The sequence below is a fragment of the Prunus persica genome, chromosome G8, assembly GCF_000346465.2.
Source record: "Prunus persica cultivar Lovell chromosome G8, Prunus_persica_NCBIv2, whole genome shotgun sequence".
NCBI lineage: Eukaryota > Viridiplantae > Streptophyta > Magnoliopsida > Rosales > Rosaceae > Prunus > Prunus persica.
Genome location: NC_034016.1, coordinates 11013059 through 11039246, shown reverse-complemented (window position 1 = coordinate 11039246; position 26188 = coordinate 11013059). Strand labels below are relative to the sequence as shown.

The window sequence follows — 26188 nt, the reverse complement described above, 5'->3', positions numbered from 1 at the left end:
CTTCGTCATCATCTTTCGCCCACAAAAAAAAAAAAAAAAAAAAGCAACTTCATCATCATCCCCACACTAGGAAGTTGTCACTGTTGGTTGACATATTTTAACAGGGGCAGGAAAATTTAATGGTTTTGACCAATTGGCTGCAGCTACATGTTGTATTAGGTTATCACCCATTTTTTTATTTTGATACCTTGTTATTTTTACGCCGCTTAGTTATCAGTAGGTTTTTTCTTTTTGACAAAGCGATATTAAACTGCTTTAATGTACGAAAAGAAGAATCAAACTCGATTTGTAATGCACGATGAAGCTAAGATTTGAAGTTTGGGGGCCCAGAAAATATAAGCAAAAGTATGCAAATTATATTAACATTAGAAACAAAATTCCATGGGAAAAAATAGCAAGACTTTTTAAAACAAAATTATCTATTTGTTATAACAAAAAGGATCAGGAGCTTCACCCAAAATCGGTGTCTTGTCCAGCACCATGTCTTTTACATCTCTGAGAACAATCTTTTGAGAGTGTAGGCAGTTTACAACCATATAACAGATAATAATATTACTTTCCCCGAAGCCCAGCCACCTGATCTAACAATACAACACTTTGAGGCAGGTCACTTACACCCATATGTGTCACATTTTGTTGTGGATATGGCTAAAAATAAATTTCTAATTCAGAATGGCCCTTTAAATAATTCTAAGTTTTCAATCTAAACCTCATCAAAACCCCAAGTAGTCTTCATATCATCTTCGTTCTTACGATAAAAAAAATCCTCTTTTGTTTTGTGTAACAATTAAGGAAAACATTCGCCACATTTTGATTCTCCGCTAAACGTAAAAATGGTGAATCTAGAAGCGATCAGAATCATTGTAGGCATTATCGGTCAGTTATTTGTTTAGCGCTTCCGTTTATTTTCCTCTATTTTCAATCTAGCTCTCTGCCTATTTTCGTGACACTACACCAGTGAGAAAGATACGATTATTTCTACTCACATTTATCTTACCTATACTGTTTTTTCTTGTTCCTTTTTTCTCATAGGTAATGTCATCTCTTTCTTTTTGTTTACCTCCCCATTGTAAGCTCTAGCTCCTTTCTCTTTGCCTTTATCTTTTTCTGATCTCTAACCTACGCATTTACAAAGATCTTATGTTACGTAATGAATTATGAAAATACTGCAGCACAACATTTTTGAAAATAATCAAGCAAAAATCAGTAGGAGAATTCAAGGCAGATCCTTATGTAGCAACATTGCTCAATTGTGCAATGTGGTCTTTCTATGGCATGCCCTTTGTCCATCCGGATAGCGTTCTTGTCGTTACAATCAACGGTTGTGGATTCGTTATCGAACTCATCTACATTGCCATCTTCTTAACATACTCATCTAACGCAAAGCGAAGGATTCTTATTGCTCTTCTGGTTGAAGTTATCTTCTTTGCTGTTGTGGTTTTCGTCACCCTGCACTTTCTCCATACCACTAAGGGCCGGTCTATGATAATTGGCATCTTGTGCATTGTCTTCAACATCATTATGTATGCCTCACCCTTGACAATCATGGTATGTAGAAATAAGTCATTTCCATATATTATTATGTTGCAAAGATATTGCATGTCTTCAATATTTTTGAGTCGGGATCAGGGGACTCACAAAAATCCACATAAATTGACACACATTTTTAACCTTTGGATGAATCATCGTCAAAGGGTTGAAAATCATTCACCACGGCTTTATATATCTTACTTTTTGGGTGGCAGAAAATGGTCATCAAGACAAAAAGTGTGAAATATATGCCGTTTACCCTCTCTCTTGCTAACTTCTGCAATGGAATTGTCTGGCTCATCTATGCACTCATCAAATTTGATCCCTACATTTTGGTAATTCTCTACACATTTTTGTTGTTTCAAGTACGTTTATATTAATTATTTTTATTTTAAAAAAGAAGAGTGAATAATCATTTTTCTTTGAAAAATTTTGGTAGGTTCCCAATGGTTTGGGATCAATTTCCGGGTTGGTGCAGCTCATCCTATATGCCACCTACTACAAGACCACCAACTGGGATGAGGAGGATGAAAAACCAAAATCTGAGGTTCAACTCTCAGATGTTTAGAAACGTGAAGGAGGTTCTTGCTTCAATTCTTGAACTTTCTTATGTCCAACCAATTCTTGAGATTTATTCATTTTTCTTGTTTACAACCCACATCAATACTACTTGAGAGCTATAGAGACTAAAGCCAAGTGAATTCTCAAATTTTGAGGGACTTATAATTTTCAACCGTGGTCATAAGAAAGAATTTTATTTTATTTTATTTTTTTCCCGATTCATTGTGCTTTTCATTTGGATAAGTGATTCCACAAAAGTGATTTTTAAACCTTTTACCAAACGAGTTGTGATTTCAAAAATGTCAAAATAATGACTTCTGACTCCAAATAAGCAAAGCTAAACGACACTGAGTTGGTATTTTCCGGTTGAAAAGGTCAAAAGAAAGGCCATGTCTTGAGAAATATGAGTAGAGAAATGATAAGTATTGAATATTTACGTGAAATTCTATAGTGAGGAGGGTGACATATATGCACTCCTCATGTGGGTCTTCATATTAGTCACGTGATCGTTTCTTTAAACTTAAGTGAAGTTACTATTCAGATGAATCTTGTGGCTAATATAAAAGTCCACATTTATGATTTATATATAGCACTCTAACCATCTATTGATTGCATATCTTGAGCCTAATGTAAACTAAGAAGGCAAGGTGAACACGTTAGGCCGGGCCCAACACATGTTTGCTAACACCATGTCCCATCAGATTTGCCTTTGTTAAATCCCCAATAATTCATCCACAGGGCACATAAAAAAAATAATAAGCAATTTTTTAGCATAAGTTTCATATCATATCACTTTAGCAAAATTTCCATGTTTATATCAGGTAAAACAAGTTTGAAAGTGCCAATAATTATCTTTGTCATGCAATAAGAGAGTGGTTAATGTCTAAAATTAGATCAACATGTGTTTATGTGATTCACTCAAATCACTTTGAGAACAATCAAATACTCAAGGTCATCGTCAAGTCTATCTAGAAGGGGCGGCTGCAACTGAAAATATACCGAGATTTGGCAACATCCATTTGTACAAAGCATCAATACAAAGCAATTTGGAGTCATCTTAAGATACCATCAGCCTTGCACTCCAAGGAACATATCTTTGAACCTTACTGTTGAAATCACCTGAAGTCAGCTCTACTGAACTTCCTTGTCTATTGCGTAGTCTAAAATATCGATAATATCGACAAAATATAGAGGATATTATCGTTTTTTCGAGTCACGGATATTTTGGAACATATCCATACACATATTGAATAAACATCGATAATATCGAAAAATATCGATGTCGATAATTTCACTCACACTTCAACAATATTTTGTCAAAATATCGCTATAATATCAAAAATATCAATGTAATGGAAAAAAGGGAAAAAAAAACACACATACACACACACAAAGCACATATGCAAAGGGGATTCGAACCCCTACCATTTCACTCCTCCAATACCTTAACCACCATGTTGCTTATGTTTTTGTGATAATACACAAAAGGGAATTCTATGTGGTACTAAGTCACTCATGTATCTTACCGTGCAATGTATAAAACGTAAAATATTGTATAAAATCATTATATATATATAAATAATTATGGTGTGTTTAATCTTCTTTCATTAATTACTACATATTATCTTTTTCTGTTTTTCTTCTTTTTTTTCCGGGAAAAGAGCTAATATTATTATAGCCGAACGCTAACCTTGGCATCAATTGCCAAGGTATTAAATAGCCATTCGGGCTGTTTAACACTACATATTATTTACACTCACAGTGTTTGTGGCTCACTATATAATCAAATTAAATAAGTTAAAGCCATCATGCAATGCATTTCCTTCCAATTTTTTTTTGTGATAAACTAATAGATAGTTGACTAAATAAACTTTCTCTAAAGTTTTAATAAAATTTTTCAAGTTTTTCTTACAATTTTCATGGTTTTTGTTCAATTTTTATTGACATTGATAATATCTTGATATTTCCATTGAAATTTATGTTTTTTTGTACTACCAATATTTTCGATACCATCGATATTTTAAACCTTACTAACTTCATATACTTTTAAGGGTTAATGGGTTGAGTTCTCTACCAAATCAAACCTATCCGTGTCCAGGGCCAAGTGAACTCGTATGCTTGCACTACAAGAAAAAAAGTCATTTAATAACGCGCATTGTGTGTTGTTGACGGATATTAATAACACGTGGCGCACGTTGTTGACGTTGATGTCGTTAAAAGGTCCAGGGCTTTCGACAACACGCTTTGCATGTTGTCGTTGATATCAGTGCTCGTTGTTAACACCATTAAATGCACCTCACGTATATTGTGAAATAAGTGTACAATAACGTTTTCTGCACATTATTGAACACATCATTGACAACATTCGTATGCACGTTGTTGTTACATTTTTAACAATAGTCTTTGCACGTTGTCATACTAAATATCAGTATTTTATTATTAATTTCCAGTTCACCTTATAACAATATAGTTCATCTGTAAATTGAAGCTTCATGATAAGTAAAACTATTTTCTTCTTTTCCGATAATAGATAACACGTAATAAAGAATTTTCATTCAAAAAATAACTCCACATGTATTACAAGGATCGATAAATTCATTGTCAAAGTTACACTTATCCAAATGGAAGTAGAGAGAAATTGTACTATGCCTATAATTACATTTCAAAACCCTTGTCAAGCATCATCTAGAAACCTGGTAAGTTGGGCTAAAGCTGATGACCCAATGATTTGGATGTAAAGTGCCTGACTATTAGAAGAATCCCAAATTCAATATGCTACTACCTGCTTCAGTGTTAGAAGAATCCCAGTTCAGCTTGTATTCTTGTGCAATTTTCTTCAACCCTAAGTTTGGCCTCTCTAGATGGGGGCAAAAAAAATTATATTGATATACAAGTCTGCAGAATTGGATTACCTTTGTAATTTTTAAAATTTTAATGCTTAGGAACCCACAAACATCACTGTGGGAGCAAATATTTTAGCCTCCAATCATGAGACGCCACGTGGACAAGAAGAATATCTCCTAAGTCAATTAATTAAGTCATTTATTTAGCAAGATAATTGACACCAAAAATATATATGGATCTTATCTTTATTTAAAAAGATAATATAACCAATTAAGATATTATCCTAATTTGGTGATATCATCATCATATTAGGAGATTTGATCACAATCAAATCCTTAATGGACTTAATATCTACAATTTGGGAAAAGAATAAACCCCTTCTAAATAAAAGTTTATTCTTTACAAAACCCTAGCACGCAAGGAGCCTATAAATACAATGCTACAAGGTACTTCTAAAACCCAAGAAAACACCATCTCTCTCCCTCTCTCTCCTTCCTAGCTGACGGCGCCACATCTCTATCTCCTCTCTATATATTTTTAACACAGCTCAACCACCACACACGACTCTGGCCGCCTAGTTCTTAACATAGAAAAATCTCCATACCTTTTTTAGATATTTTTCCTCCTAGATTCAATCGACCTAACTTAGGCATCGAAGGGCTTTTAGCTAACACCCCTTGGGTCTGGTTTATTTACTTTGATTTTTTTATAGGAACCGAGGAAGAGAGAGAAGGAAGATCAAAGGTTGAAGAATCCACAAGTGAATATTCTCTCGTGAGAATTTTTGCACAAATATTTAGTGCTTTCATTGAGAGCATGAGTTATACTCAAAGCGTGCTCTTGAATCAAAGAAATTCATTTCCACCATTTTTTCGCTCAATCAAAGCATTCCGAATAACCATAGCCGGAAGTAAACACATGAGGAGCAAGACAGCCACCGTGCACCGCCACCGAGGCCGTGACCTTATTTTCCAGCAACACCATGGCTTCCGCCACGGTTCAAGCCGCTGCCACAATTCCTCATGTTGTCCCCGCCTTCGAAACCATAGCTCTGGAACCAGCCGATGTTGCATCGCGTCACTGCCCCACGGCCGGATCTACCTTGCATGGCCCCATGGTTGGAACAACAGTGCACCCTAGATTCGCCACCAAAACTGCCTTGCACGTGACCATGGCCTTGCTGTCACATCACCTCGCGGCATGATCTAGCAATCCTTCTCATGGGCTCGTGACTGGATCCGAAGCCCGCCATCACGGCGTTGTCGCTGAACGTGACTGAACCACCCATCATGACGGTCTCACCACTGTCACCTACTTTGGCCCGATCTTGGAACAATTTCACTCGTTCCCTCCTTTGCCTCCGCGCTCAATATATGCCCCCGTGTACACCTCTAATGAAACATTAACCCGTGTGCAATTAGGCTTCACACAATTCTATCCTCCCGGTCCACGAAGTCAAGTAGAACTCAGTCTGAGAGTCTATTGGCTAACCCAGAGAATGGATGACCAAAACAACTTGGTGAGGCAGCTCCTCAACCAACTAAACTTGGTTAAAAACCTTGGCCTTGGACAACATAGGGAAGAGAGAAGGATGAATGCACCAATAGGCAGTATGAGAAGTCCCTAGCAGGTCGAGCAGAAGAAAGCAGACAAGGAGATGGACAACAACTTGACCAGCATGTTAACACGTCACAAGCATTCGCAAGCTACACTCAAAGTAGACGAATTCTCTAGTCTAGATTGAGTTCAAGGACCAACATGCACAAAAGGCTGCGCTCGCGAGTCAACATTCGCTCCCACCTAGGCTCATAGGGAAGTATTCACGATAGGTTAGGCCCTAAGGAAGGCCAACCTAATGACTCTTGCAATGAAGTTCACAAGGAAAGGCGCTCTGCAGCTCACTCCTGAAGAACTAATTCCCGTCGACAAGCAGCAGGGAATCCTTCGCAATCGCAGTCTACCAACACGCCACACAGGCAGGACAACCGAGAAGGTCGACCTTTGCGAGCCAACGAGGAAGTCAATTGGTGCCGCCCAAATCATGAAGGTCACCAGCGTGACCCACAGGCCATACGTGCAGAAGACGTCGAAAAGCTTGTGAATAACCGGCTTCGAGACCTAAAGATTGGTGGAGATTTCGAAGATGCTCTGCGCAGAGAAATGGATCAAGCAAACTCTACCAATTTACCACCAAAATTTAGCAGGCTGCTTCTCCAAAGCAATTCTCAATGCATTCATTCACATGATTTAAATGGGATTCCAATCTCGAGAGCCATTTGAAACAATTCAAAAGTGTTATGATTCTCTACAATGCAGACGACACGCTGATGTGCAAAATGTTTATTATGACTTTACAATGGGTAGCCCAGGATTGGTTCCACACCTTACCATCCGGGTCGATCAGCAGCTTCAAGGAGCTAGCCTACGCCTTCACCAAGGAATACACTTCTTATCGGACGATCAAGAACCCTGACTACTTGTTCAATATGCGCAAGAAGTTCGATGAATCCTTTTGAGACTAAGTCAAGAGATTCAAGGCAAAAAAAACAAACATCATGGGGTGCGATGACTGAATCACGTCCTCAGCCTTCAAGAAGGGCTTGCTAGCTGAGCACGACTTATATCGCCAGCTAACTATTGCTCCCAGCCAGACTTTGGCAGAATCACTGCGAAACTAGGCAAGCCGACCAACCAGCCCAACAGGCAGATCAGAAAGGCGACAGATTCAGCAACAAGAATAGTGTCAAGCACAAGTCCCAAGGAGACACTCGGGATGAGGATGATGAAAAACCAAAATCTGAGGTTCAACTCTCGGGTGTTTAGAGACGTGAAAGAGTTGCTTAAATTATTGAGATTTATTCTTTTTTTTTTTTTTTTTTTTACAACCCACATCAAGACTACTTGAGCTACAGACTAAAGCCAAGTAAAATTTCAAATTTTGAGTTGTATCTTTAAAGGAATTATAATTTTCAACCATGGTCATAAGAAAGAAATTTTTTTTTTCCTCGATTCATTATGCTTTTCTTATGTCTCCAATTCATTTGGATCAATTATTCCACAAAAGTGATTTTTAACCTTTTACCAAACGAATTGGGGTTTCAAAAATATCAAATAATCACTTATGGCTTCAAATAAGCAATACCAAGTAGATATTAAGTTGATATTTTCAAGTTGAAGAAGTCAAAAGAAAGGCCATGTGTAGAGAAATGTGTTTTGCTTGATTTCATTCACAGAATATTTGTACAATATATAGTAATACATGGAGTCCTAATACGTTAAGTATTGAAGATTTACATAGACAACATATCCTGAGCCTAACGTAAACGAAGAAGGCAACGTAACATCATGTCACATCATATTTGCTTTTCTTGAACCTAGGACTTTATATCCCAATAATTCATCGATAGAGCACAATAAAAAATAATATAGATATTTAATGATATACTTATTTTTAACATTAATATTATAGATAAACTCTATTTCATTAAATTTTTATAAATAAATTTAAAAAAAATTCAAAAATTAACAGCTGGCCTTATTGAATTTAATATTAATTATTAAATTACTTTGATGCCCTATTGAGTGTTTTTGGTATTTTTTATGAGATTTTGGGGTTGGGCTTGTTTTAAAAAATTGATGGCAGTTTTATAATTTTTAACAAGTTAAAAGCCTCTTTGTTATGTTGTAAATGAGTTTTTGGTGTGTTTCTAAAGTCCATTTCATATATGATATTTTTATAATTTAGCCCCCTATATTGGGTATAATAGTGAATCTCTCAAAATAATAATCAATTTTTTAACGTAAGTTTCCTATCCTATCACTTTAGCAAAATTGCCCTCTTTACATCAAGTAAAACAAGTTTGGAAGTGTCAATAATTATCTTTGTCATGCAATAAGAGAGCAGTCGATGTCTAAAATTAGATCAACAATATTAAAATTGTACAACATAATTTCACACTAAAAACAAGTGTGTTTATGTGATTCGCCCAAATCAACTTGAGAACAATCAAATACTCAAGGTCATCGTCAAGTCTATCTAGAAGGGGAGCTGCAACTGAAAATATATTAAGATTTGGCAACATCCATTTGGACAAAGCATCAATACTATGCAATTTGGAGTCATCTTAAGATTCCATCAGCCTTGCACTCCAAGGAACACATCTTTGAACCTTACTGTTGAAATCACCTGAAGTCAGCTCTACTGAGCTTCCTTGTCCATTGCCTACTAACTTCGTATACTTTAAAGGGTTAACGGGTTGATCTCTCTACCAAATCGAACTTATCCGTGTCCAGGCCTAGGTGAACTTGTATGCTTGAGATACCTTGGCCCCTCCAACTTTCCAAACCCTCTATTCAAGCACTCCTGGAGACAGTCTGCAACCTCTTTAATCTGCAGAAATTGAACTTAAGGGCTGAGTTGAACATCAAATGCTTGGAGAGTTAGAGAGATGCGAAAGAAGCAAAAGATACTAACCTAAAAAGAAAAGAAGGACCTTCACACTTTGGGATTGTCTTGGGGATATAAGGTCATCTCCAGCATTGGAGGGCTAAACATAGACCACCCATGAAATTTAGCCAACTATTTATAGTTTTTTTTATGAAATAGTGATGGGCTATATATTTACTATCTCCAGCACTGCAGGGCCAAATCATAGCCCCCTCAATATTATATTAGTTTTTAGAAAATTCTTAAAATATATTGGATAATTTTAGTAAAGTACTACTTTATACCCTATTTAAAATTTATTTTATAAGAGAAAAATATTTTCGGATAGGACTTGTGACATACATGGGTCGGCACGGCATGTGATTAGGCCCCCATATTTATGATTAGATTTTTTGTCCACGTGGCACATCTTATCATGATGTAATCCCAAAAATTTTCATATAAAATTTTCGAGTGCCACGTGTCTGTACATGATTAGCCCTCTATATTTCTTATTTGATTTATGTTCTCGTGACACATCTTATCTTCAGCTTCAAATGTCAATGAAAGAGATGTTTTTGGTTTCATATCTCACACCTTCATCTGATTCCTCTCCAATTTTTCTCTTTCATTTTGTATAATTTGTCATTCCAATTTAATTCTGCAATGGATACCAATTGGGGTTCCTCTTCTAATTCCAAATTAGAAGACCAATGGGAGGAGCAAAAACGCCAACTGATGGAGGAGCACGAAGAAGATGATGTCCGGAGGAGAGGAGACGCCAACTAAAACATGTCTCCTCTCATCTTTTTTCAATGCTTGATTCCATTTGTTCAAGCTCATATAGATGTGCTTTTTCCACTGACTTCCACAACTTTCGTGGTTTCTCGGGGTCACTTCAATGGTGCCTTCGTAAAGCTCGTAATATTTGTGAGAAACATGAGTCCAAAAACCCTCTGAGGTTTGGCTAGTACTGTGTACATTATCTTCGGTGACTTTAAAGAAAGCCTTGCAAAGAGCTTCATCTTCCTTTCGAATCCAATTTATGCTTTTCAACGAAGTGCCAGCCCTTTTTTTTTTTTTTTTTTTAACAATTAGGGGAATTTTTTTTAATATGTGAAGGATGAAAAAATTGTGGGAATTTATGTAGAAGGATGAAAAGAATGTGGGAAATTATGTAAAAATGAAGTTGGCATTTATAGAAAAACATTATGAATTTTTTAGAGTTTTTTTAATTAAAAAAACCAATAATTAGGATTTTTGAATATATATATAACGGCCGCAGAGAGAGACATTGGAATTTGCAAGGAGCCGTTGCAGGTTTTGTCCAAAGAAAAAAAAGAAGCTGTTGCTGGCTTTTGAGAAAAAAAAAAAATATATATATATATATATATATATATATATACACCCACCTAAGAATCAGGCCACATTTGGCCCAACATTCAGCTTTTTAGCCAACTGACTTGGTTTGACCCAATGATATGGCACATTTAGCCTACTACTGGAGATGACCTAACAAGTCCTCAAGTTGAATTCAGCCATAGGAACTAGTTCGGAATAAGTGGAAGATACCAAATATCTTCATTCAACACACCATCATCATCGCCTGGACATGATGGTGATTTTCTGGATGTGGGAAAGTAGTTCTTGAATGCCTTGATCCTCAAGCTTCCAGATTAGGTTCACTTGCCAATTCTCAAGGCCCTATTTGCAGGGAAAGGAAATTGTCAAGAATATATCCAGAGAAATGTGAGGGCACCCAAAAAGCATTTGCATCTCTAGAAAGAATAATCCTTAGAGACTTGTAATAATCTCTTTTCGTGAAATTAAAATTTCAGAAATTTTTTGAGGAAGAGTTGCTTACACTGAGTAAGCTGCAAGTAAATCTGCAGCAACTCATAAAATGAATAGGCAACATACAGAGTTACATTATTTATTGGGTAAATTTCACTTTAATATCCAGAGATTTCTCAAAATTCTGACTTTGCTAGTATCAACTTCGTACCCAGAGTTTTGTTTTCCTATCAATTTCATACTTTTGTCAGTATTTTCGTCAAATGTTCTGTTAACTCATGACGTGGCAATGAATGGGCCTGCAATTAATGACGTGTTAGAAATTTAGCCCACTAAATTCGCGCCATGTGGACATACAAATGAAATAATTAATAAAAATTTAAGTAATTTATTAATTAATAAAAATTCGAAAAAGAACAAACTTAAATAAATAAAAAAGTATTTCACCCTCTTTCTCCCTCTCCCTCTTCCATAGCAAACAAACCCCACCCTCCAGCCGACGGACCACATGTCGACGCCGGTGGAGTAGTGACTCGAGTAGAACTTCCGGCGCTTTGTACTAGAGAGTTACAATCTCGTGCGCGTAACTCTTGAGAGGTACAGTAAAGGCGCGGCCGAGGCCGAGATCGGCGATCTTCAGAATCCCCATTTCCTCGTGCAGAAGCAAATTCTGAGGCTTGAGATCGCGGTGGAGAACGCCATGGGAGTGACAGTGAGCCACCCCCTTGCAGAGCTGGTAGAGGAAGCTCTGGACCATCGACGGTGCCAATGGCCTCGGATTAGGGCCTTCCCAGTGTGCCACCCCCTTGCGAACGAGCCCAAGCGACCGACTCTTCTTATCCGTCTTCGCTCGCCGACTTCTTCTCCGTCGTTTACTTTGCTCGCCTTCGCCGACTTCTTATCTCTCTCTTCGAAATTTAAATTAGGGTTTCTTGATATTAATTAGGGCCTTTCATTTTAATTGTGCTGTGTGGTTGTGAGGACGTGGGGATGGGAGGTGGTGGTGTACAGAGATAGAAGAAGAGAGTTTTTTTACTTTTTGGTAGTTCAGAGAGGGGAATGCGAGAGAGAGAGGTGGTGAGAGTTTCTTTTTCTTTCTTCAATTTATTTTTTATTTTTTATTTGATATTTATCTATATATCTATATATCTATATATATAAAGTAAAAAGTTGAGAATAATGAAACATTCAAAATGTCAGAAAATGCCATTGATTAATACAAACATTAACAATTGAAATTATTAATTAAATGAGGATAATATGATAAATTCACACTTTTTCATATTTTAAAAAATTAAAATAAGATAATGGATCATATTTTTATAGAACACAACTACCCATTATCTTTTTTAATTTTAAAATAAATTTAAAATTTAAAAAAAAAAGCCTCTTGCATGCCCGGAAGCGCGTTCTAAATTTTAAAAAAACTTTAGATAACAAAGTCAGAATTTCGAGAAACTTCTAGGTAGTAAAGTGAAATTTAACCTTATTTATTAAATGAGAACCTACAAATACCCTTGTCCGCCGAAGAAATTGTACAACATTATACTCACGAGAAAAACTTCAACCACGTTAAGAAAACAGAAAAACCAATACATGTTCAACTTGATTTATTTAGTCACACTCTTGCGTACAGTAGTTGGAGCAAACCAGAAAACAGAAATGAGTGTAAGCCTAGACATTTTCAGTGCCCATAGCTCATCTCTTATTGCAGGGAGAGGGTGTGGAGGATTGGAGTTGTGAATCTCTGCTTATAGAGAATCCTATTTACTACTATGATAACCGAGGACTGAGTAAACAGTCTGAACGATGCTCGACCCAAGAGCTAGGAGAGCACCAAGGAAAGCAATACCAGTCCAGGGGCTGCTGAAATGCTCGTGAAAGAATTGAGCCATCACTCTGTTACCCCAGTTGTCGTAGTGATCTTCTATTTGGTCTTTAACAGAGGAGTAAATGTCATTGTTAGGCACCAAGTCAGTGCCTATCTCATTGAAGAGCTGAGCCACCTCCTCGTCATTCCCAAGGAAGTTTCGAAGTATCTGCTTTTTCCTCAGATGCTTTACATCATCGGGCTGATCGATGAGCGAATCGAGGAAGCATATGTAAGATGTGACCCCGAAATCATTGTGGAAATCGGGACACATTTCGTAGGCTATCAAGTTCATGAACTTGGGTCTGGTCGAGTCGTCGACTTTTATTTGAGGAAGATGAAGGATTCCATGGAATAGATGGAAAGACCCAAAATATATGCTCCTCAATGAGTTGCCCTCACTAGGTTTAAAATGGATCCCAGATGCCTGAAGCTCTTGCACATTGCGAAAAGAGTGGGAACGTTGAGTACCTTCTTTTTTCTCACTTTCGTAAGGTAGCATTGTTGTCCGAAGAAGCTCGAGCAGATGAGTTGGCTCTGCTTCTACTTCTTGTCCTGGTTGTGACCTCTGTTCTTCTGCTTCTGGATTTTGTCCGTTCTGATCTGCTGGTGCTGCTGCAGGGCTGTTTCTCCCAACAAACTCATCGATTGATTTCTTCAATTCCTTATGTATTTGGCTCGAGCTCATCAACAGCTGGAGGAGTTGATAAGGAAGTTGGTTCTCCAGCAAGAATATGTCATGTTCTACAAAGGCCACCTGGTCTCTCTTGATCTGAAAATTTTCTAATTCATCATATTTGTATATGAATTCCAGTGTGGAGCACCCATCAACGAACAACATCCACGCGAGGAATTCGTCATCATATTTCTTTGTTGCTTCCTCATCATAGCACTTCCTTAGTTCATTGATATTGTCCTCAACCTTCTTGAGCAGATCTGCATCATTCTGCTTACTGTCTCTGACAAAGTTTGCAGCTAATTTAAGCTTGATTTTCTCTGCATACTCGTACTGTGGCAACCGAGCATGGTGGAAGGGACCGAGTGCTGCAACAATTGGCTCGTAGTACTTGTCGAATTTTTTGTCTTGTCGGAGCATGAAGGGAACCTTTTGGATCTTTGGTTTCACCTTTTCAGCCTGAATTGGCGGTGCTTCTTCCCTTAATTTGTTGAGTCTCTCCTCCCTGGGACTTGCCTCCTCATGGATTGTAATACTCACCTCAATTTCTGCAGGTTGGTCTTGGTCTCCTCTGCTTCCTTGTCCACCTCCTCTTTTGGTAACTTGCCTCACATTTTCATCTTTTTGGGCCATTTAATTTCAAAGTGAGAAGCTATGTGGCTATTCTTTTTTTGGGAGGGGGATTTCGACTGAATGATCTGTGGTTATAGATGGTGATTCTAGTTTTTGCATGCATATCTACATATAGTTAGCACAACAGGCCACAAAAATTCATTACTTGAGCTTCAAGAAAACAAAGTAGAAGCTTAATTTGGAAGGGAGATGCTTGATTGATGTTTAGATGTATATTAATATTGAGAGTGATAGTGAAGGAACAAGTACACTTGACGACTTTATATGAATCGGAAGATTGGTATATAGTTAGGTACACTAATCATATGAGGAAGAAGCCTTTTATCTCCAACACAGAAAATAAAAAGTCTGATTGCCTTGGCATAAATATTCGTGGTTGGGATTGTTTCCTACACAAAAGCATTTAAAGGCTAGTGTCCTCCGTACGATAAGAATCAATGTGATGAGCGTGTAAAGTAGAATTTCAGTCCTTGAAGATAAATTTTCATATAAAATTATCAACAACGTGAGTCACGTAATTCAGTAGGGCTCTGTTTGGATCGAGGTATTTAAAGAGAGGATTTGGATTTGAGAACAAAGTTGAATTTTCTAAAAACTACTAGGAAACATTAGCTTCAACATTTGGAATGAATTTCAAATGAGTATATATATGCAATGAGTTATTTGGAATCCACTTATTTTCGTCATTTCCTTCTTATTCAACTCTTGGCGTACATGTGTAGTAGTTTAACCAAACACTTTAATCTTATAATATCATTTAAATTCCTAATTTAAAATCACTCCATCCAAAGGGAATTTTAATATGCCCACTCTTTTTAGATTTCGTACTAGACAAAAGTATTGTAATGTGCTCATGACATGCACTGTAAAATATCAAACCCAAATTATAGAAATTAGGTATCTCTCAAATAAGCTTATTTGAGGGATCCCTCAATAGAAGCTCTCTGTATGTCTGTCTCTTTCTATTAAGGGATCCCTCAAATAATTTTATTTGAGGGACGCCCTTTAGGGTACCATACAATTTTTTTTCCAATGATCCAAACCATCTATTTTTTAGTTCTTCATTCATAGATCATCCTTACAAAAAATTAGACAAATCGGAAATCGTTTCTATATTCAATTGTGTCCTACAAAATCAATGAACACGGTGCTTCAAGAAAGTACTAAAATTTCAATAACTCAATTGAATGGTCAAATGATATCGGATTCAAGTGATTTTTTGTAGAGATGATCTTTGAATGAGTATCTACAAAATAGACGGTTTGGATTAGTGAAATACAATCCGGAGTGAGCCCTACAAGAGTATCTCTCAAATAAGCTTATTTGAGGGATCCCTCAATGGAAACTCTGTGTGTATATATATATATATATATATATATATATGATAGTCTAAACTACTAATTTATAATTGATAGCCTAACTCACATCATGTATATACAGTGTTTCTCACATCATGATGACTGGATTTTCTTAAAAGCAGATTTTAAAATTGAGTCATCAGATGCATTCAATGGTACAATAATGAGAGAACCAAAGACGATTTTGTGATGAGAGAAAGAGGGGGGAATTTGAGTATTTGAAAAGGGCTGGTTGAAAATGAATTTATATAAATAAAAAAAATTTAAAGATTAAAGTGAGAATCACACATTTTTTGGGTATGGTGTCCGTATCAAGAGAGATTTTGAAAAACAAAAGCTTTCTAACTTCTCTAAAGAGGATCCCGAACCTCTACATTTAGCTCTCGTGCATTTACTCACATTTCACAAGAAAGATAAAGGATAGCCTTCTCCACGAAAGTTGAAGAGGGGGGCGGGGAGGGGGCTGGGATGAATTGGGGAATAAGGGAAATCTGGGGTGAGGAGGTAGGGGAGGGTGAGGAAAGGGGGCTGGTAAGAACACACAAAAATGGCAGCTTGTATGGTGGCTTGGGTAGTGGTGGGGAGGGGGAGTTGGTTTTAATCTGAATTTTGTGATTTTATATTCTTTTAATTTTAAATTGAACCTTAATTTTCTTAATTAATTTTAAAAGTTTATTCACATGTCATGTGTCATATCTTAAAACTGTTAGATTATTTGAATGGTTTAGATATTGTGAAATGCGGGTAAATGCACGGATCATAAATGTAGAGGCTCGGGAAACTAAATATAGAGGCTCAGGATCCCCCGAGCCTCTACATTTAGGATCCGTGCATTTACCCTCATTTTGTGAAATCTAAGCCACTCAAATAATCTAACAACATAACATATGACACATCATTAATTTTATGTTTTATGTTTGTTTTTCCCCAGAACTGATGTTAACGTTAAAGTTAACCTGCTTGAGGTTTTTTTTTTCCTAGTTACTCCTCACTATAGATCAAGGCTTCAGTCCTTTGGAGATGCAATAACATTCTTGGGTTGTTGAGTTATTTATGTTCGTAGTTGAATAACTAATTCTATTTTATAATTGAGAAAAGTTTGCTCTTTTGCTTTCTCTGATTGTGTTGTGAATTTTAGGGTCTCTTTGGTATCCAACTTGAAACCAAGTTTTTAAACTCAAAAACGGAATTTGAGTCCAAAACAAAGAAAACCTGTTTAGTAGCCCTATTTTTAAAAACTCAAACTCAAAAACAACTTAAAAACACCCTAATTATTAAAAACAAAAAATACAAGTCATCAAGTTGAATTCAGCCACAGGAACCAATTCGGAACAAGTGGAAGATACCAAATACGTTGTACTCATGAGAAAAACTTCAACCACTTAAAGAAAACAGATAGACCAATACATGTTCAACTTGATTTATTTAGTCACACTCTTGCGTACAGTTATTGGAGCAAACCAGAAAACAGAAATGAGTGTAAGCCTAGGCATTTTCAGTGCCTATAGCTCATCTCTTATTGCAGGGAGAGGGTGTGGAATATTGGAGTTGTGAATCTCTGCTTATAGAGAATCCTATTTATTATTATGATAACCGAGGACTGAGTAAACAGTCTGAACGATGCTCGACCCAAGAGCTAGGAGAGCACCAAGGAAAGCAACAACAGTCCATGGGCTACTGAAATGCTCATGAAAGAATTGAGCCATCACTCTGTTACCCCAGTTACCGTAGTGCTTTTCTATTTGGTCTTTAACAGAGTAGTAAATGTCATCGTTAGGCACCAAGTCAGTGCCTATTTCATTGAAGAGCTGAGCCACCTCCTCGTCATTCCCAAGGAAGTTTTGAAGTATCAGCTTTTTCCTCAGATGCTTTACATCATCAGGATGATCGATGAGCGAATCGAGGAAGCATATGTAAGAGGTGACCCCGAAATCATTGTGGAAATCGGGACACATTTCGTAGGCTATCAAGTTCATGAACTTGGGTCTGGTCGAGTCGTCTACTTTTATTTGAGGAAGATAAAGGATTCCATGGCATAGAGAAGAAATAAAAGATATGCTCCTCAATGAGTTGCTATTACTAGGCCTAAAATGGATCCCGGCTGCCTGAAGCTCTTGCACGTTGCGAAAAGAGTGGGGAAGTTTAGTACCTTTTGTTTTCTCACTAGGTGAAGTTCCTAGCATTGTTGTCCGAAGAAGCTCAAGCAGATGAGTTGGCTTTGCTTCTGGATTTTGTTGGTTCTGAGCAAGGCTATTTCTCCAAACAAAGTCATCGATTGATTTCTTCAATTTCTTGTGTATTTGGCTCGAGCTCATCAACAGCTGGAGGAGTTGATAAGGAAGTTGGTTCTCCAGCAAGAATATGTCATGTTCTACAAAGGTCACCTGGTCTCTCTTGATCTGAAAATTTTCTAATTCATCATATTTGTATATGAATTCCAGTGTGGAGCACCCATCAACGAACAACATCCATGCGAGGAATTCGTCTTCATAGTCCTTTGTTGCTTCCTCATCATAGCACTTCCTTAGTTCATTGATATTGTCTTCAACCTTCTTGAGCAGATCTGCATCATTCTGCTTACTGTCTTTGACAAAGTTTGCAGCTAATTTAAGCTTGATTTTCTCTGCATGCTCGTACTTTGGCTTACGAGTATGGTGGAAAGGACCGAGTGCTGCAACAATTGGCTCGTAATACTTGTCGAATTTTGTGTCTTGTCGGAGCATGAAGGGAACCCTTTGGATCTTTGGTTTCACCTTTTCAGCCTGAATTGGCGGTGCTTCTTCCCTTAATTTGTTGAGTCTCTCCTCCCTGGTACTTGCCTCCTCATGGATTGTAATACTCACCTCAATTTCTGCAGGTTGGTCTTGGTCTCCTCTGCTTCCTTGTCCACCTCCTCTTTTGTTAACTTGCCTCACATTTTCATCTTTTTGGGCCATTTAATTTCAAAGTGTGAAGATATGTGGCTATTCTTTTTTTGGGAGGGGGTTTGGACTGAATGATCTGTGGTCATAGATGGTGATTCTAGTTTTACCATGCATACCTATATATAGTTAGTACAACTGAGCACAAAAATTCATTACTTGAGTTGAGCTTCAAGAAAAGAAAATAGAAGCTTAATTTGGAAGAGAGATGCTTGATTGATGTTTAGATGTATATGACAGTGGCACAATATTAATATTGATAGTGAGGGAACAAGTACACTTGATGACTTTATATGAATCTGAAGATTGGTATATATTTTATGAGGAAGAAGCTTTTTATCTCCAACAGAGAATATAAAATGTCTGATTGCCTTGGCATAAATATTCGTAGTTGAGAAAAGCTTGCTCTTTTGCTTTCTGTGATTGTGTTGTGAATTCTAGTGTTTCTTGGTGTTTAAGATGTTTGTGAATTTTTGAAGTTCAAAGGTTTGCAGATTTGACTTGTGAAGTACGTGAAGCATCTTCAAGAACGGACGAAGATGCTGGAGGAACAAGCAGTGAAGAAAACCATGGAAGCAGTGGTGTTTGTGAAGAGCACTCAGTACTCTGCAAATGATGAGTGCAGCCATCTCTCTATTCAAGCGTGCCCTACGCTGGAGAAAAAAAATAGAAGCAGAAGATGGCTCACCGTTCGCAAATTTACAGTTCACAATTGAGGAAATAACTTGGCAAATGTCACGAGATCGAAACAAAAGCTTAAATATAATCCTAGTTCTGTGACACCTACTATCACTTGTGTTTCTGTAATGCTATTTCTAAATTGCTCTGTATTACCAACAGTCTTCGTGACATAGAAGCTGCTTAGGTAAGGTGCATGATGCCCCTAGTTACCTGTAATTACTTTGTTACTTGAAGTTGTAATGTTGCCGGAATTACTTCAAACAATCTGTATCTCTGGTTCTATTTCATAAAAGATTTCATGAATTGAAGTCAATGTACAGTCAATTCCAACCATTATTACTACAGCTGAACACTGCTAAGAAAAAGCACAAATTTTCCAGACTGATATTGTAAGAGAAATTTCTAAGCAAATATATTCTCATAAGAAACAACCATCTCCAAATAGACCACAGTAGCATCACAACGGCATTGAAATTAAAGGGATTAAAAGAAAAAATGCAGTCTTCTTCGAAAAGTTCTGCCACCACTGAGTTTGGACTCTACATCTCGTTATTGGACAAGATACTCTAGCCAAGTAAAAGATAATACTCATTAGGCCTACAGTGCACTGTGTTTACACGCGACGTTTCTTTGGGAGGCGACAGCCATTATGGGGTTTTCGGGTTGTATCTTCAATATATACAATCGGATTCAAACCCACTTTGGAATTGGTAAAGCCCTCTTTCCAGCTCACAATGGCTTGCCTTTTCTTCTTAAAATATGTAAACCCTTTCACCTTCACTACAACTGATTTTAACCCGAAATTTCTTGCCATCCGTCCAACGTGTTCTGCAGTTGCTTCAGCAGCATACTTAGACAATTTTGGTCCTCCTTTCATTCCTGGTAACGACCCGGCTGAGGCCCCAAGTTTCTTCTTCCCCTTTGAGTCCGTCACAGTAACAAAGGTATTGTTTTTCATCAGCTTTATATGGACAATATCAGCATTTTGCTCCATATTATATCGGGGAAACTGAGAAAAACCAATGTTTTCCTTTCCATCCTCCTCTAGAATCCCCCTCACAAAGTTCATAGACCTGGAATTCCTTGAAACATTCTCAGAAGAATTGAAACCTTGTTGAAAATTCTCTACTGGACCTGTAAAGTCCAATATATTATCAATCATTTGCAAGAAAGTGACACCAATTAAAGATTAGTTTCCCAGCAAAGCTTCTTGATTCACCACCATATATTTTATCAAACTAATTTCACAAGTCACATAACAGTATTCAAAATGCAATTCAAAAACACTCAAAACAATTGAAAAATTGCAAATTGATTTGAACCCAATTGCAAAGATGTTCAAAGAAACTCATTTAAGAAAGAATAAACTCAAGAACCAACAAAACTAAAAGGTTCAATATCCAATGGTACGACAGAAATATTGGCCAAAAAGAAAGGGCAGGAAGAAGAACTTGCCTGGTGGCGTTCCAGAGACAGAGAAAGACCTCGACGCAATGAGCTGGCTCTGGCATCTAGCAAGGCGATGAACCAGAGACGAAGACAGCCGAGAGAGAGACGAATACATGGCTCACTTCAACTTCTGTACAATATACTGTAATCTCAGTCAAAAATGGACAAGGAATTTAACAAATAAATGGAAAATTTCTTACTTTATTGTTTGATAAAATTTGTCAAAATCGAGAAGAAGAAGCTTGACCTGGTGGAGGTGGAGCAGAACTTTCTTCTTCTTCTTCCTTCTTCTTTCTTATTCCTTCTGGATCTGGACCTCTGGTTCTTTAAGTTGGTGCAGCCATTTCTTTTACAAAGGAAAACCTAGCCTAGAGGCTGGGAGTGTGTGATTAAATCAAGTCTTCGAATTTACACCTTTGGCCCCATATTTTTAATAATTTTGAAAACGACCACCATAATTTCCAAATATTTTTAAACAAAACCACAGCCGTATCCCACGCGTATTGGTTCCACATCCGGCTGGTCAACAAAATCATATTTTCCTACTGTAATTTTTTTGTTAAAAGCTCGTTATTTTTCAAATTGTAATTTTTGTTGAAATATAATCCTTCTACAGATTTCTTAGAGCTGAAGTCATTTTCTATTTTTTGTTAAGTCTATTTTAAATGATGTAATGAGAACCATTAGATCATAGTCTAGGTGGATTCTCTAGCTTAGATTTGGTATGACACGTGTAAGCACCTAATAGGGTGACAGCTGTAATTCTGTTAGGAGAGAATCACATTTCTCTCTTTGTCAGACACACTATGTAAGCTGCAGATTGTAAGAATTCAATAGAACAGTGCCTTCCCCATTTCTCTTCATTCTCTCTAGTTAAAATCTCCAGAATATACACCTCTTCCTAATCTGAAAATACTATACAAACAGAGAATTCTAACATGGCCTCAGAGCCAGGTTCGATTGTTTGTTGGGCGTGAATCTGTGAGAATCGAGCTGGTGTTTGGCTGAGCTGACGTTGAGCTTACTCAAAACTTCACGAAGCTTTTCTAGCTGCGTCTGATGTCTAACATGGCAGGATCAAGCTCTTCTGAGCTTCGTACACCAGTTTTCAATGGAGAAAACTATGAGTTTTAGAGCATTCGAATGAAGACCATTCTGAAATCTCATGGACTGTGGGATTTGGTTGAACATGGTTTTGATGCTTCATATCCAAAGAAGGAAAAAGGAAAGGAAGAAGGATCTAAAGCTGCTGAAGAAGAGAAGTCTACATCGGCTGAGATTTTGATGAAAGATGCTCGTGCACTTGGACTGATCCAAGGTGCAGTCTCAGACCAAATTTTTCCCAGAATAGTGAATGAAGAAACCTCAAAAGGTGCATGAGATATTCTGAAGCAGGAGTTTAGAGGCGATAAACAGGTACGAAGTGTGAAGCTACAAGGCTTACGTAGAGAGTTTGAATACACTCGTATGAAGGATAGTGAGTCATTATCTGGTTATGTTGCTAAACTGTTTGATCTAATTAATCAAATGAAAAGTTATGGTGAAGAGTTACCTAGAGAAAGAGTTGTGCAGAAATTACTTATTAGCTTGCCTAGATCTTATGACTCTATATGTTCTGTGATTGAGCATTCAAAGGATCTTGACACTCTTGAAATTCAAGAAGTGGTTGCGTCTCTCAAGAACTTTGAGCTCAGATTGGATAGGCACACTGAAAATTCCACAGAAAAGGCTTTTACTAGCCTAAACATAGAGAGTAAAAGCTCTAAGAATGGAAGTTCTTCTGGAGGTAACAAGTCTCAGAGGAACTGGAAGGAAAATGGGAAGAATTGGAATAACAAGCCCAATTCTAATCCTAAACCAAATGCATCAAATGATGGAACTAAAACACCTTGCAAGCACTGTGAAAAACTGCACTATGGCAAGTGCTGGTTTGAAGGAAAACCAAAATGCAGAGGATGTGGAAAGTTTGGTCACATGGTTAGAGATTGCCATGGAAATCAACCTGTGCAGAAGGTGAATTATGCCAATCAGGTTGAAGTAACTGGAACATTGTTTTATGCATGCAATGTCGTGACAGGTGTGAAATTGAACAATTCTTGGTATGTGGACAGTGGTTGTAGTAACCACATGACTGGAGATGAAAGGCTACCGATAGATATTCAAAGGGATGTAACTTCTAAGGTGAAAATGGGGACTGGAGAGACAGTTCAAGTTGCAGGAAAAGGCACACTTGTGATAGAAACCAAGACAGGCAGAAAACATATTCAAGAAGTGATGTTGGTGCCTGGTTTAGAAGAGAACTTGCTCAGTGTTGGTCAGATGATGGAACATGGGTAGTGTTTAGTATTTGGAAAGGGAATGGTGACAATTTTTGATGATTGGTCACTGCAAAATCCTATAGCTAAGGTTTCAATGACTAGCAATAGGTGTTTCTCTCTCACAATGGTACCTGCTACTCAGTTGGTGCTGAGAGCAAGTGTGACTCACAGTTTGCAGACTTGGCATAAAAGGCTGGGCCATCTTAATGATCAAAGCATCAGGATGCTGGCAAATCAAGACATGGTTCATGGACTGCCTAGTCTGGAGAAGGATTTTGCAGTTTGTGAAGGCTGCAAGCTGGGAAAGCAGCATAGAGACTCATTTCCTGCAGAATCTACTTGGAGAGCTCAGTTTCCACTTGAATTAGTTCACACTGACATCTGTGGTTCAATGCAGATTGCATCAATGTCAGAAAACAGATATTTCCTGTTATTCGTTGATGACTATACAAGAATGGCTTAGGGTTATTTTCTCAGAAATAAATCTAATGCTTTTGAATGTTTCAAGAAGTTCAAAGCAATGACAGAATTGCAGAGTGGACATAAGGTGAAATCACTTAGAAGTGACAGAGGTGGAGAATTCATGTCAAATGAATTTCTTGCATACTGCAGTGAGGCTGGAATACAAAGGCAGCTGACTGTAGCATATTCCCCTCAGCAAAATAGAGTTGTTGAGAGGAAGAACATGACCGTAATTGAGATGGCAAAGTCTATGCTACATGAAAAGAGTCTTCCATATGAGTTTTGGGCAGAAGCTGTTCATACAGCAGTCTACCTTCTCAACAGATGTCCTTCTAAGTCTCTTAAGAAAATGACACCATTTGAGGCCTACACAGGAAGAAAGCCAGGTATTGCACACTTGAAAGTGTTTGGATGCCTATGCCATGTACTTATTCCTTCTGTTTTGAGACACAAGTTGGAAGAAAACAGTCACAAATGCATTTTTGTGGGCTATGGATTGTGTGAAAAAGGCTATAGACTGTATGATCCTAAGACTAGAAAGATTATCTTGTCTAGGGATGTCTATTTTGATGAAGAAGCCTCATGGAAATGGGAGAATCCTAGCAATGCAGATGTGAGAATGCCTATGCCAGATGGAAATCAAGGTACTGCAGAAACTGAACAGAGGGTATTAGATGAACAATCTCAGTTTTTGGATACTCAAATGCAGATGGAAGAAGAACTTGCACCTCAAGGGGAAGAAATGCTTGATGAGACTCAAAGGTTTGATCACACACCTCACAAGTGGAGGAGTATTAATGACATCATGACACAATGCAACATGTGCATTGTAGAACCTGACAGCTTTGAAGAAGCAGATTTGGATGAATCATGGAGAAGTGCAATGGAGGCTGAATTCGAGATGATTGAGAAGAACAATACATGGAAATTAGTTGACAGGCCATTTGACAAACCTGTAATTGGTGTTAAGTGGGTCTACAAGGTCAAACTGAACCTAGATGGTACTGTGCAGAAGAATAAAGCTAGGCTTGTGGCTAAAGGCTATTCACAGAAGCCTGGAATCGACTATAATGAGACATTTGCCCCTGTGGCAAGACTTGACACCATCAGAACCTTGATAGCCCTTGCAGCACAAAAGGAATGGAACCTATTTCAACTGGATGTGAAGTCTGCCTTTCTCAATGGCATTCTAAAGGAGGAAGTTTATGTTGAACAACCTCAAGGATATGTTCAAGAGAGAAAGGAAACCAAGGTATACAGGTTGAACAAGGCTCTATATGGACTGAAACAAGCCCCAAGGGCCTGGTATGATGAAATAGATGCCTATTTCAACACTGCAGGTTTTAAGAAGAGCTTAAGTGAAGCTACTCTCTATATCAAAACAAGTGACACCTCAGGTATTATCATTGTCTCACTCTATGTAGATGACATTATATATACTGGAAGCTGTCCTAAAATGCTTGAAGAGTTTAAACAAGATATGATGCAACACTATGAGATGACAAACTTGGGTCTGTTGCACCATTTTCTTGGCATGGGAGTGGAACAAACTGATAAGCATATTTTCATTCATCAAAAGAAATATGCCATGAAAATTCTTGAGAAGTTTGGAATGAGAGACTGCAAGTCAGTGGCAATTCCATTAGTGGTGAATGAGAAATTGTGTAGAGAATATGGAAGTGAAGTAGCAGATGAAAATGAATTCAGACAGATTGTAGGAAGTCTGCTTTATCTGACTGCCACAAGACCAGATGTCATGTTTGCATCTAGCTTGCTTGTCAGGTTTATGCACAATCCCTCAAAGAAACACATGGGAACTGCTAAAAGGGTGCTGAGATACATACAAGGCACATTAGATTTTGGAATTGAGTTTGCAAAGGGGAAAACAGCTACTCTAATTGGGTATTGTGACAGTGACTGCGCTGGGAGTGAGGATGATATGAGGAGCACCTCAGGATATGCCTTCACACTAGGCTCAGGCATGTTCTCTTGGGCTTCCATCAAGCAAAACACAGTTGCTTTATCTACAGCCGAAGCTGAGTATGTGAGTGCTGCAGAAGCAACTTCACAAGCTAAGTGGCTCAGATTTGTGCTTGAAGATTTTGGTGAAGAACAGGTAGAAGGGACTCCAATTCTATGTGACGACACCTCTGCAATTGCAATGGCAAGGAATCCAGTTCATCACCAAAAGACAAGACACATCAGTAGGAAATTTCATTTTATAAGGGAAGCCATTCAAGCAAAAGAAATTGAACTGGTGTACTGCAAGACAGAAGATCAGATAGCAGACATTTTGACTAAGGCTCTGCCTAAGGATCGGTTTGTGAGGTTGAGAAGCTTGCTTGGAGTGAAATCAGCTAAAGGATTAGAAGGGAGTATTGAAATATAATCCTTCTACAGATTTCTTAGAGCTGAAGTCATTTTCTATTTTCTGTTAAGTCTATTTTAAATGATGTAATGAGAACCATTAGATCATAGTCTAGGTGGATTCTCTAGCTTAGATTTGGTATGACACGTGTAAGCACCTAATAGGGTGACAGCTGTAATTCTGTTAGGAGAGAATCACATTTCTCTCTCTGTCAGACACACTATGTAAGCTGCAGATTGTAAGAATTCAATAGAACAGTGCCTTCCCCATTTCTCTTCATTCTCTCTAGCTAAAATC

General features: G+C 37.7%; 4 protein-coding genes across 4 annotated transcripts; 1 reads left to right on the top strand and 3 right to left on the bottom strand.

Annotated features, from left to right (window-relative positions):
- LOC18766278 (bidirectional sugar transporter SWEET5) lies at positions 834-2098 on the top strand. Its single transcript, XM_007199078.1, has 5 exons — positions 834-876; positions 1033-1069; positions 1173-1548; positions 1746-1865; positions 1970-2098. Exons 1-5 carry the CDS (start codon positions 834-836, stop codon positions 2096-2098), a joined length of 705 nt encoding a protein of 234 aa, XP_007199140.1.
- On the bottom strand, positions 12728-14562 carry LOC18766471 (UPF0481 protein At3g47200). Its single transcript, XM_020569773.1, has one exon. The coding sequence runs from the start codon at positions 14332-14334 to the stop codon at positions 12919-12921; it is 1416 nt and encodes a 471-aa protein (XP_020425362.1). The 5' UTR covers positions 14335-14562; the 3' UTR covers positions 12728-12918.
- LOC18768055 (UPF0481 protein At3g47200) lies at positions 17072-18872 on the bottom strand. The gene has a single exon (XM_020570811.1). It carries the CDS (start codon positions 18626-18628, stop codon positions 17267-17269), a length of 1362 nt encoding a protein of 453 aa, XP_020426400.1. The 5' UTR covers positions 18629-18872; the 3' UTR covers positions 17072-17266.
- LOC18766397 (probable ribosomal protein S11, mitochondrial) lies at positions 19579-21109 on the bottom strand. The gene is made up of 3 exons (XM_007201775.2): positions 20991-21109; positions 20750-20873; positions 19579-20428 (listed from the first exon to the last, which is right to left on the bottom strand). The coding sequence occupies exons 2-3, from the start codon at positions 20856-20858 to the stop codon at positions 19908-19910; spliced, it is 630 nt and encodes a 209-aa protein (XP_007201837.1). The 5' UTR covers positions 20859-20873; positions 20991-21109; the 3' UTR covers positions 19579-19907.

Excerpts from the sequence above, each read along its gene's own strand:
- LOC18766397 (XM_007201775.2), bottom strand. The coding sequence starts at position 20,858 with ATGTATTCGTCTCTCTCTCGGCTGTCTTCGTCTCTGGTTCATCGCCTT. Across the intron at positions 20,429-20,749 it reads TGTCTCTGGAACGCCACCAG|GTCCAGTAGAGAATTTTCAA; the intron begins GCAAGTTCTTCT and ends TGGACTTTACAG.
- LOC18768055 (XM_020570811.1), bottom strand. The coding sequence starts at position 18,628 with ATGGCCCAAAAAGATGAAAATGTGAGGCAAGTTAACAAAAGAGGAGGT.
- LOC18766278 (XM_007199078.1), top strand. The coding sequence starts at position 834 with ATGGTGAATCTAGAAGCGATCAGAATCATTGTAGGCATTATCG. Across the intron at positions 877-1,032 it reads AATCATTGTAGGCATTATCG|GTAATGTCATCTCTTTCTTT; the intron begins GTCAGTTATTTG and ends TTTTTCTCATAG. Across the intron at positions 1,866-1,969 it reads AATTTGATCCCTACATTTTG|GTTCCCAATGGTTTGGGATC; the intron begins GTAATTCTCTAC and ends AAATTTTGGTAG.
- LOC18766471 (XM_020569773.1), bottom strand. The coding sequence starts at position 14,334 with ATGGCCCAAAAAGATGAAAATGTGAGGCAAGTTACCAAAAGAGGAGGT.